Here is a 12094-nt window from a genome sequence, read left to right on the forward strand (position 1 = left end):
GAGGTCCATGGGGGTGACACCATGAGTTACCGCACCAGGTGACACCAACCCTAGTGACGCCACTGGTACCCTTGGCCTATCACCATAGCAACTCTCTGAAGCCCTAAGCTTGGCTAAAAACTCAGAGAAATGGTGCCCAGTCATTTGAAGAGTTGGGTGCATTTAATTCAATGGGCTCAAGCACACCAAAGGGCCTAATTGGTCATTTTTTAAAAGAGTGCTTAATGTACCATGTAGTTTAAGCCTAACTCTGCTTAGGATTGGGTTCTAAATGGTCTACAGCAGGGGTTCCCATACTGTGAACTGTGGACCACCAATGGTCCACAAGCTTCATTCAGGTGGTCTGCAGAGTGTCTGCAAAAATACAATTAAAAACCATGCCGCATCTAGCACAGTGCATTACAATTGGTACTACAGGCAGAAAAATCATTAAGTGGTTCACCAAGACCCTCAGCAGTTTTCAAGTGGTCTGTGGGGAAACAAGTTTGGGTACAGCTGGTCTGCAGATAACGGCAAGCCAAACTAGGAATGCATGTTTATTTAGGCAATTTTGTTCTAGTTATTGCAGCAACTGTTGCTCTTCTCTATGTTTTCATTTTTGTTGCAATTTTAATGTTATTTAATTATAATTTTAAAATTTTGTAATTTCTTTGTCACTTGATCCCCCCCCCTGAAAAATAGGTTATAAAAGTCTAAAATAAATGAATAACGCAAGCAAAATGTAGCTTTAGTACTGCTTGCTGTGATGCAAAATTCTACAACAACTTCAGCCACATCAGGCTGCATTATGACATATGCAGAGAAACCGTGGCACAGAATTTTGCTTGATAATACTATAGGTTGTGTACCCAGTTAGGGGCATTGGAGCAAAGGCTATTACTAAAGGGAATGCTTTGAGTTCCCATCTGCTGATAATTCTGTGCAGAGCGCCTGGCGGATTTTTCCTTCCAGCGTTTGGTTCCCAAATCATACCCCATTCCAAACCCTCTCATTTTTACATTTGGGCCAATCCTTTCTCCTCTGAGTGACCAAGGCGGTGTTTTGCTTTTTATTCACCATTTAACCTTCCCTTCCCTATCAGCTGGTGTTCCTGGAGATTAACCTTCCACTGTTGGGGTGCGTGAGAGTGGCACACCGCCAAGCCCAGAATGAGCTGCTCTCTGTTACCAATTCCTCCCATCAAGATACCGGCTTCCCCTTGCCAGTCCCCTTTCTTCTCCTCTCTGTATTCCTTTGCTCCTGACCCCACCAGTTGCTATCTTTTCTCTCCCTTCCTCCCTCTCACCTGACATACATGAAACAAGTGGGTGTCTTGCAATACCTGGGGTACTCTCGGCTCAGTGCTTCATCAGTTCCCTACTACAGTCGGATCTCTCTCTTTCTCTCTCTACCCCATAGGCTGAACAAGCTGAAAGCTGAAGCCCTACTATATCAGGAGTGCCATGCCAGGACCTGCCATTCTTCTATCCTCCTTCAGCCTGCCAGTTTGTCTGTGCCCAGATGTGGCTATCTTTGCAAGTTCCCACTCGATCATATCCGGAGCGCTGCCGATCTTCCTGGGATCTGCTCCAATATCTCTCCCTCTTCGGGTTCAGGCTACCCCACAAGGTACAAACAGCAAGTCGAAGTCTTTTAATGGTTGGGCAGAGAGGTATGATGACTGCCCACATGCCGCTGAGAGAGACTGTGCCCACATTTCCCCCAATATGCCAACCTCTTTGAGAAAGCGGCTAGGTCTGCCCCAATGTATGAGAGAGAGCGACACTGGGCTCACACACTGCTGCTGCTTCAGTGACAGACTGACCAATATTGCCCCCAAGATGCTGCTGCCTGCTGCAATAAGAAACTAGCCATTGTGACTTCATGCTGCTGCTCCCTGCCTGAAGCTGACAGTCGCCATTGTGACCTCATGCTGAAACTGCTTGCAAAGAGACTAGTCTGTCTCATAGCCATCCTTCCTGCCTGAAAGAGAAACTGGCCAAGGTGCCTTCCCATAGCATCTATCAACCTGAACGGGAGAGAGAGACTGCCCCCATGCCCACACATTGCCAGCCACTGTCACAATAAAAAGTGCCCTTTGCCCCTCAGACCAGACAGGAATTTATTTTGTTTCTTTTCCTACCATCCTCTTCAATGCAACTTTAATCTTTCCTCAAACAGACTGGCAGGCACTATTATCCACCATTGCTTTTTAGGACATGGGATCCCTGCCCTCTAACTCCTGCTGGCAGCCAGCAATGGGGGGGGGTTGCGCGCATGTGCTAGGCCCCCCTGCTGTTTGTCAGTCATTTCTGTGGCTACTACTGAATAATTAGCAGTCAGTATTGGGAAATGTGAAAGTCTCAGAGGAGGAACATAATAAGCCATATTACACCAAGTCAGGCCATCCAGTTCAGTATTGCCAACACTGAGAGGCAACAGCTCTCCAGGGTTTCAGAGAGGGAACTTTCCCAGCCCTACCAGGGATGCATGGCAAAGCAGACGCTCTACTGCTGAGCTACGGACCTTCTCCTTAAAAATGCAAGCATCATTTAATTCAGTCCCACAAGGAACACAGGAAGTTGTCTTATACTGAATCAGGTCATGGGCCCATCTAGCTCAGTAGTGTCTACTCTAACTGACAGCAGCTCTCCAGGGTTTCAGGCAGGAGCTCTTCCCAACCCTTCCTGGAGACACCAAGGGGTGAATCAGAGACCATCAGCATACATGGCAGATCAGAACAAAAAGTAAATTTTAAAAATGGAAAACTGAATTTTAAAAAGCCCAAACTAAACGTCATCTCCTGCACACCCCTCAGCCAAACCATCGCAAGGAAGTCCAATGCACCTGCCAGCTTACCGAGGACTTTGGCTCGCCAGTGTCTCCTTTGTAACTGGGGTTTTCCTGAAAAGTTGAAGAAATAAACATCAACATAGGAAAAAAAGACAAGAGCCAACTGATTTGACCTTTCACATTCCCAAAGAAGGAAGCCACTTTTCCAAAATTATTGATCTATGGTATGACAGTAACAGCCCAGAGTAAGAGGGTGGTCCAGTGGTTAGGGAGTCCCAACCTTTTCCTGTAGCATCTGTATGCATGTTATGCTGAAAACATCTGTGAATTCTCGCTAACGAACTTCTTCTTTGCTCAAAATTGTAATTGCTTGTGACGCATTTGTCTGTCTTAGATTTCACTGCTCGGAGCCTTCCCTCCACAAAATTGAGTGTGTCTGTAAAATCCTGTACCAGACATTGATGCTGTTGCCACTATATAAAGATGAATATTTTCCTAGTGCTCTTCCTGACTCAGTAGTCTTTAAAAATAACAACTGAGGCATGAAAAACTAGTTGCATGCAGGAAAGGTGCTGGATCCTGGCCTACAACTGAAGTTTTCAAGCACATATTACAGAGTGGTCATTTCAAAACCAGTGGAACAATCCTGATACAGGTAGGTTGAAGAACATGGTTTATAATGATGTACATTCAAACTCCTGGAGACACCTGTACAAATGCAGAGCAGCTTCAGTTACTTTGGCTGGATCAGTCTGCTATCCAAAAGCACAAGGAAATAAGATTTGGGCAAGAGGCGATTGAGTGAGTGGCAACCTGCCAAGCCACGTTTTTAGAGCTGCCTAAACATCAAGCATAATCCACTAGAAGGGAGAACAGATATTGGCTCAAAGTGAACAAACAAACAAAATCCCTCCTCTGTCCCTACCAATCAAATCTAGTTGAGCAAGGAAAAGAACTATAAAGTGATAAAAGATTTCATAACAGAAGAAGCTGTTCTAGCAGGAAAGACAGGTGACTTGCTGCTGGGAACAGCCTGGCATTGAGAGTGCAGACCAGCAGCAGTATTGTTTATGGCCCCAGTCCATGCTTGTAAACAAGGAAGAGCTCTGAGAGGGGCTTAGAATCGCCCAAGAACCATTTCTACCAGTGCACACAAAATAGATTCAAAGAATGTGTACCTACATCCCTGCTGCACCCAAAGACCAGGGAAGAAGGGTATGTCAAGCAGATTGCTGTACTAGCCTACAGCTGGCCCAGCAGTTGAGACCACGTTGGGCCCAAAGCAATCATATGACAACTGTGTAGTTGGCTTAGCTGATTTGTAAGACCCTGCATAGCACTGCACACAGCTCTTTGCAATTGCTGTTTCAGGGCTTGCAAAGTGTGTGTGGGCAAGAAGTTTCCTGATGTCATTGCGACATCAAGTGATTGAAGGTGGGCATCCCCGCCCACCTGTCAAATGTGGCCTATGGGGGGGTAGAGAAGAGAAGGATCTGGACTACCATTTGGATCCATTTCCCCACCCTTGCCATAACAGCAATTCTAGAAAGCTATAATCCTACAAGTTTTGTTATTCTTTTGCTAAAGAAAGAGGAAAGGAGGCCTCAAACTGATGCCACAGCAATAGGTATGGCTCAAGGGTCCTACCCAACCCCCTGGATCCAATAAAACAACCAGTCATAACATATTGTCAAGTTTTAGTTTAAAGATTAGATTGAATATATAGCTTTAACATATTGTCAATCAGTAAAGAGAGTAAAGCCTTTCCTATTTTATACAAATTTTCATGTTCTTTTTCTCTTGACTCTTTTTTTAATAATACTATGTCCATAAAAGTAACCAGACTTTGCCCTCACCCCAAAAGCATAATTAATAAAAAGAATTAAGAATTAAGAAAACCATGGCCACAACATGAAGCAATATCCCCCTTGCCAAATCAGTGCTTGTTTTTATGTTTGATCAGAAATGTAGTCTTGGGGGAAAATTGATTTTTAGATCCTGTCTCACTGACGTCCATGAAACATTAACTTTCCAGGGAATCTAAATCACAACCTGCACATCCATGTAACACTGCTATAGTTTATTCAGGTCCTCTCACCTCTGCTGCTAGATAGTTCCCAGTGGCAAGGTGCTTGAAGCGGTATAAGCCATTCCAGTGCCCAGCTCCACCACGACAGGGATCATGATGGACCACCTGGAAAGCAAAATCAGCGAGTCGTAAAGGTCATAGGCCTGATTCTTGCTTTTGTGTAAGTACTGGCCAACGTACAGGAATGCTTGAATCCTCTAGCTTTTCAAGGCCATGTGACTGGACTGTGCATGCCACTTTACTAAAGCATTAGTCACCAATGCCACATGGAAGCCCTACCAATGATTGGCTTTTTCACAAGGAATTCATAGATTTAAATAAGGGCTGATAGGACATGTCCACATTTGGTGACAGCTCAGGATTTATTTTGGCAAACTGTGACAATGATTGTCTGATGTATTGTCTGATGGCACTGTTATTATAAATTTACCTAGAATCCACTCTAGTCTTCTACCTAGTTTTGCCTCCTGTGATGAGGCTACTCATTGTCACCCAAGAGCATAGGTGGTCTCCCTAACTCCCCTAAGGCTTCAGTGGGAACTATGTACCATATTCTGGTCTGCTGAATAATCCAATGTGAATCTTTGACCAGCTGATTTGGATTTAGGATTTGTAAGCTGAGAAACTTTACATCAATGCAGCACTTAATTTCTAAAAATTAAGAGATGGCTATGTTCCAGGGTTGATCCCAGCACTGAAAATAAATGCCAAGGCTGAGCACTTGTAAGCACAATTAATCCCTCATTTTCATTGTTTAAAACAACTCAGAATGCAAGGCCACCTTCCATGGAAATTCCACTTCCTATTACTGATCATCACTGAGACAAAGAATTGCGATATCAGCACCAAAATACAGTCCTGCCATGTAAGCTAAGGTAATAATGCATTCAGATTACATAAGCAATCCTGGGAAAGCCAGAAGTAGCCTTTTTGCAAACATGCTGAACCTACAGTTAGGCCTGGCACTCACCTCAACTTCCCAGAGTGCATTGGAGCTTGTGGCTGATGTGGCTGATTGTCGCAAGGTGGTTCGAAGAAAAACATGCAGCTTGGCCTTGTATTCGTCACAAGTAAGAAATTTCTCCTGCTCTGCATGAAACAACCTGACTACATCCCCCTGTCAGTCAAATACAGAAAGACATGCAAGGATTATGAGTTGCTAACTAGGACAACGACAATGCATGGAAATAACAGCCTGGTTTACGCATAATGCTAAAACATGGTTTAGCTCTATGTGGATGAGCCTCAACAAGCCCAAGCAAAGCATCAGATTTGCACGCTTCCACCACCTTTCTCCTCCTCCCACAAGACTAGGAAAAAGATTTCTATCAAGTTTAGTTTTACTGTAAAATATCTCCACTTATCATTACGTGCAAACCAAGGATCCTGGTTTAAAACAAACAATGATTAGTTAAACAAACCAGCTTTATAACCCATAGTTTGAAATTGCGTTAGTTTAGTGTTTAGTGACTAACCATTGTTTGATTTAAGCTAGGATCCCTGGTTCATACATAACAAATGCAAAGCCAAGATTCTTTGAAAGCAAAACTAAACCCAGCGTATGTTCTGCCCTTGGCCGTGTGGGAAAAGGAGAGGGGAGTAACCCCAAAATGCTCTCAGGCTCCTGGAGGTTCATCCACATAACACTAAACTGTCTTTTAGTGTTGCATGAAAATGCAGGCAATGAAAGTTGGCCAGTTTCTATATTAAAGACTTAAGTCTGGTGTAGCTTCAGTTTCTTAGTCACTACGATGGCTTTGATCCTATTTCAAACATTTGAGCCTTATTGTACCATTCTACCTTTGCTATCTTCATCTTGTGGCAGTTTAATTGCAAATGATTGTGTAGATTTTTGTTATGTGATGTTTGTTAACAATAAGTTAAATTTGTTTGAAGAGTGGATAGCTGCAGAATGAAATAGCATTGCAAACTTGGAACCTTCCAGAAGAAGGGAAGAATTTTTTCACATTCCTACAGTGAATGCTAAAGATTATTAGTAAATCATTTAGATACAAGCAGCTGCCTTTTATTGAGTCAAACTATTGATCCATCTAGCCCAGCATTGCCTGCTCCAGGTATAGATAATCTGTGGCCCTCCAGATGTTGTTGGACTATAACTTCCATCATCTTCAACCATTGGATATGCTGGCTGGGGTTGATGGGAGTTGGAGTCCAACAACATCTAGAGGGCGCATTCCTGATTCTTGACCTACTCCAACTGGCAGCAGCTTTCCAAAGTGTTAAGCAGAGGTCTTTCCCAAACCTGCAATCTGACTGAATCACAACAATTGGAGAATAAACTTGGCTTTTTAATGGTTCTTCTCATCTTTAACAAGTCTCATTTATCTTTGATAACAGTAGCCTTGAAACATCCGGATTATCACGTTATAATTCTTCTGATCTGATCCTGACAGCACAGTCCTATATATATCTACTCAGAAAAAGTCCCAATGAGTTAAATGGGGCTTAGTCCCAAGTAGATGGGTATAGGATTGTGCCTAAAGCTATAACTGCTTCATCGTCTGCAGTATTTAGAAACGTTGCTGCCTTTGGGGCATCTTCCTTTGAGTTTAATCCACTGGCCCTTTTATAAATATAAGAAACTTGTATTAAATGTTTCCAGCCATTAGCAGCATACAAAGGGCCCCTCCAGATATCCTTTTTATTGTGCATTTATGATTGTTTGTGTTCATGAATGTATCAGGGCAGTACATGATTAAGTACTGTTTGCACCTGCAAAAGCTTAGGGAAGGTCCTAATGTTTTGTTTCCAATCAGTACATGTCCCACAACTTCCTGCTGAAATCCTGTAACTTTTCATACCATAAATGTTCTGGGTTGTTGTTTGTTTGTGTCCTGCTTTTGCCAGACTATAATGCAAGAGTCTCCTCTAGATGGCAATAATGTAGTATCACTGGGGGAAGGCATTGCAGAACAACTAATAAAGCAGAATGATGTGTGGCGGGTCCAGTATATATCCAACACTATTATTGTGTCAACCACATGTTGCAGAGTACACCTGCAAAAAAACAGCAGTCAGGAGGGGCCCAAAGTCAAGTTTAAATTTCTAGATGCTTTCAGTTGTGCATCCTTTAAATAGTTTCACTGCCTCACTCATCAGCCTTTATCAACTCTCCTGACACGTGTTAAGTCAATTGCTTAATAAACAACCATCTATTAAACTTGTTTATTAACCAGCATTTTCTTTAAAGAGTAAATGCAACATTGAATCCATATTGCTCTCTAGATGCCTCCCTGACCACTCCAACTGTCTACACCCATGCATTTGTATTTGGAACTTTCAGCGGGTTCTAGTTCTTAAATGTATATTGCCATCACAGATCTGCCTTGCTCCTTTGTCTCTCAGGAACATCCTTTGGAAGTGGCATAAAGGTGACTGGAATTTGTTAATTAAAGTGCCCCATTTGAGAACTCAGAAGAACTGCGCAGAAAAAAGCAGAAAACATACAGAGCTACTCATGGTTGACAGACACACGCTCATTACCCCTTTAAGCACTTCCTCCATGTGGTCCCGAAACTGCATAAACAAGTTGATCTTCCAGCTGGTGTTGCAATTGACAGAGTTCACCTAAGAAAACAAAGCACTATTAGGAGAGACGTGCTACATATGACCGGCCCCAAATTAAATCTCACAAGAAGAAAAAAACAAAATAGCAATTTACTATACTCAATTCCCCATATTCAGAACACTTCCCTTCTCCCAAGTACTGGTACCTCTTTGCATCCAGGGTTATCAGCAAGTTCATAGTTGCTGGCATGTAGTGGCTGTCCAGCATTCACAGGATTCAGAATCACTTTGTCTCCAACAACTACCTGAGGAAGGATGTCATAATGGTTAAGGAGGACTGGCTTGAGGTATGGAAAGTTCCCTTCAAATGTCTCCAGTGAACATGAAGAAAGCTGGGGATTGATGAACTGGCAGCACAAACCGATGCTTGTCTACTCAAAAGTAAGTCCCAATGAGCACAATGAGGCTTACTTCCAGGTAAGTATAGGGTTCCAGCCTGCAAATCCCACATTTCCTGCCAAATCTTTACTTAGCTACTTGAACTGCAAATACACGTCCAATCTCAGAGGATGGGCTAATTTGTATATGCATGTATATCACTCAATACTTCTTAAGCTGCTCTCTTACCATTCAAATTCTTGCAACTATGTGAACTGCCTCAATCAAAAAGCATTTTGTATGAGCTGATATGAAAGTTCAATCTGTAGCTGTTTCCACGCACACATAAATCATCATTTGATGTTGCAGCCATTGAGTAATGAATAAGCGTCTGTGAACTTGCCTGATTATGCACTCCTTTGATATCCCATGACACGGTGCCCTCAAATCAGTCTTTCCTTTAATCAGTTTCAGTACAGGAAGTGTGGATATTTCTGTCCAGGAAATTAGGTTTGGGACTAAGGCTGTGAGCACACTAGTCGCTTCAAAAGCAGCCAGAATGGTTTTTCTCTGCCCTCAGCTGGACGCACCTCCCTTCCCCACTGTTGACTACAACAAAGTGTTTCCACTGGCCACACCTGGTGTGGCAATAAGTTGGTCTACCAATCAGTTGTGAAATCTGTCTGAAGGTGAATTTTTAAAAATGCACTGGAAATGCAGTGGAATCAGCACAACAGTAAGTGTCTCTCTACCCTAAGAATCCAGCCTGGGAGCTCAGTCGCCAAACTCCTTGTATGTTTCAAGTCAAATTGCTGTCCCTCTCTGAGATTTCTCATCTGACACCCATTCCACTGGGACTAAAAGTGACACTCACTCCATTGGGACTGACAATCCCAACATAATCCCAGCTTGTAAAGCCATTATAGATCTACAGTTTAAAGCAGGAGTAGTAAACATGGTGACCTCCAGATGTTGTTGGACTCCAGGCAGGATGGACAATGGTCAGGGATGATGGGAGTTGTGGTCTGGCAACATCAGAAAAGCACCACATTGTCTATCCCTGGCTTAAAGCTTACAACGGAATACTGGGAGGAGTCAAATTGTATCATTTCCTGCCTTCTGGCCACATACTCACATTATCTCCATTGCTCCTCAGTTTCCAAAATGGTTGAATGAAAAGCCAGGAGCCTTCATTGCCTGTGGCATCGAGTGTCACCCTCATGGCATTCTTCTCCAATAGGGCAGGGAGGCGCTTGTTAACAGTCAGGTATTTGTTACTCTTCATGTGGAGAAGCTGGAAAACCAAACAGTGCAGGGCAGTTCCTAACTAGAACCGTGTGTTAATACACAGAGAGCTGGAGAGAAACATAGCTTCTAGTAGGCTGAGCAGTCTCAGTAAAGAGAAGGGTGTCTTTAAACAGCATTTCTTCATTATGGTAGATACTCTGCAACCTAACCTTGGCTCTACATTTCTGCCCTGCCCTGCACCCCAATTTGACTGTACTTACTGCTTCATCCCAAAGCTCCTCTAATCAACATCACAAAGCTGAGATGGAGCCATCACCTAACACAAAGCTAAACTCCAGGTGGTAAACAGGGATATCCAATTGAAAGCAAGAACAATCCTTTGACTTCAGTTTGATTTATAGATCTAACCACTAACCTGAAGCCACATCCCTCTGTTGAAAGTATTTTGAGTGAGGTGATATGAACGCTCTGGCTGTGGAATTTGATCCACTTGATGATACAGCTATTAATGCTGCAGATGGTCCTTTCACTGGGTCACCTCAGGGCAGGTTTGGACCACCATTAAATGGTAACTAAGTGCCAACTATTTAATGACTTGTTTTACTATATGGCAGGGTGCGCAGGAGAAAAACATCATTTAGACATTCCTCCTGAGGCACCAAAGTATCTTGCATCAGCCCTAGCCTAAAGATGGAAATTAAACTCCATGCCTTAGAGCAGCTTTGACCAAGATTAAATGAGCTAGACTCTAGTGAACTACTGAGTCTTCCACTCCTGCTTAATACCTGTGCCTTGTCAATAAGGTAAGGGAGGGTGGAAGATGACTGACAGGTAGCTCTCCATGCACTGGCGTCCCTGTGGCATTCTAACCACACCTTCTAATACACAGGCATTAGGATTAGTCACAAATCCTAAGCTAAAGTGTAGGTTCAGAACTATAACAAGAAGAGCCCTGCTAGATAAAACCAAAGGCCTTAGCCAATCAGATGCCAATGGGAAGCCCAAAGGCAGGACATGAGGGCAATTGCTCTCTTCCACTGTTGTTTCTCAGCAACTCGCATTCAGAGGCATGCTGCTTCTGATCCTGGAGGTAGCATATAGCCAGCCATCATCACTAGTTGATAGCCTCATCCTCCATGAAGTCATCTAATCTCCTTTTAAAGTCATCTACATTGATGGTCATCACCACATCTTATGGAAGCAACTTCCATTATTTAACTGTGTGAAGGAGTACCTTCTTTCGCCCTTCCTGAATCTTCCAATATTCAGCTTCATTGGATAGCCCCAAGTGCTAATATTGTGTGAGAGGGAGAAAAACTTCTCTCTATCCACCTTTTCTCCACATCATATGTGCTTTTATACACCTCTGTCATGCTCCTCCTTACTTGTCTTTTTTTCTAAACTCAAAAGCCCCAAACGCTGCAACCTTTCCTTGTAACGGAGTAGTTCCAGCTTCCCCTGGCCATTTTCACTGCCCTTTCCTGCTCCTTCTCCAGCACTAAGAGTAGGAACAGAAAGACAATACTCCATACCTGTATGACACTTCCATACTTCACCACATCCCCATGCACCTTCTTATTCTCTGTTTCATTCTGCTTCTGCTCCATCTGGGCTGCATGCTGTACAGAAACACAGACCACAGCAGAATGAATCCAAGCCATAAATTGCAAAAGAGGAAGAGAATACTTGACAGAGGAAGGCCAGGAGTTTCTCTGATCTAGCTGAGGGTGATATACGCATGCACTGAAAAAGGCTTCCATGTGTGAATCCCATAAATTAGATATCAGCAACCAGGTCTGATGAGGAAGGATGCCTGCTCCTGCCAACTGCCAACGCAGAAGAAAAAAATAGTCCAGAGGCAGTAGCAAGTTTATCAATGAGATTTGCAGGCCATTTGGGAGAAGTGAAGTCTTGGTCCATCACCTTTCTGAAAGTGGCCTTCTGGCAGATCCTGGACAGCCCCATAAACCAACATAATTCAAGGAGCAAACTTTCTCTGTGCCCCAGATTGTTCAGCCAAGTCTGCACACACCCCACTCTGTACAGAATCTGCATTCTAGTACAGAACTGCCCTCCAAA

At 43.3% G+C, this 12094-nt stretch overlaps 1 protein-coding gene across 4 annotated transcripts in view; it reads right to left on the reverse strand.

Annotated features, from left to right (window-relative positions):
- ITPR3 (inositol 1,4,5-trisphosphate receptor type 3) overlaps positions 1 to 12094 on the reverse strand; it is a 150007-nt gene that overhangs the window by 63169 nt on the left and 74744 nt on the right. For 3 of the 4 annotated variants that reach the window (XM_061632412.1, XM_061632411.1, XM_061632414.1), the window contains exons 4-10: positions 11548 to 11634; positions 9903 to 10061; positions 8596 to 8694; positions 8366 to 8449; positions 5832 to 5978; positions 4871 to 4966; positions 2839 to 2883 (exon numbers count right to left, since the gene is read on the reverse strand). In XM_061632412.1, the coding sequence (XP_061488396.1) occupies positions 2839 to 2883; positions 4871 to 4966; positions 5832 to 5978; positions 8366 to 8449; positions 8596 to 8694; positions 9903 to 10061; positions 11548 to 11634 (717 nt within the window). Of the gene's footprint in view, positions 1 to 2838; positions 2884 to 4870; positions 4967 to 5831; positions 5979 to 7683; positions 7821 to 8365; positions 8450 to 8595; positions 8695 to 9902; positions 10062 to 11547; positions 11635 to 12094 lie in introns of those variants that run through there. The other variant, XM_061632413.1, reaches the window with a different exon arrangement.

The sequence above is a fragment of the Rhineura floridana genome, chromosome 6 (assembly GCF_030035675.1).
Source record: "Rhineura floridana isolate rRhiFlo1 chromosome 6, rRhiFlo1.hap2, whole genome shotgun sequence".
Classification (NCBI taxonomy): Eukaryota; Metazoa; Chordata; class Lepidosauria; order Squamata; family Rhineuridae; genus Rhineura; species Rhineura floridana.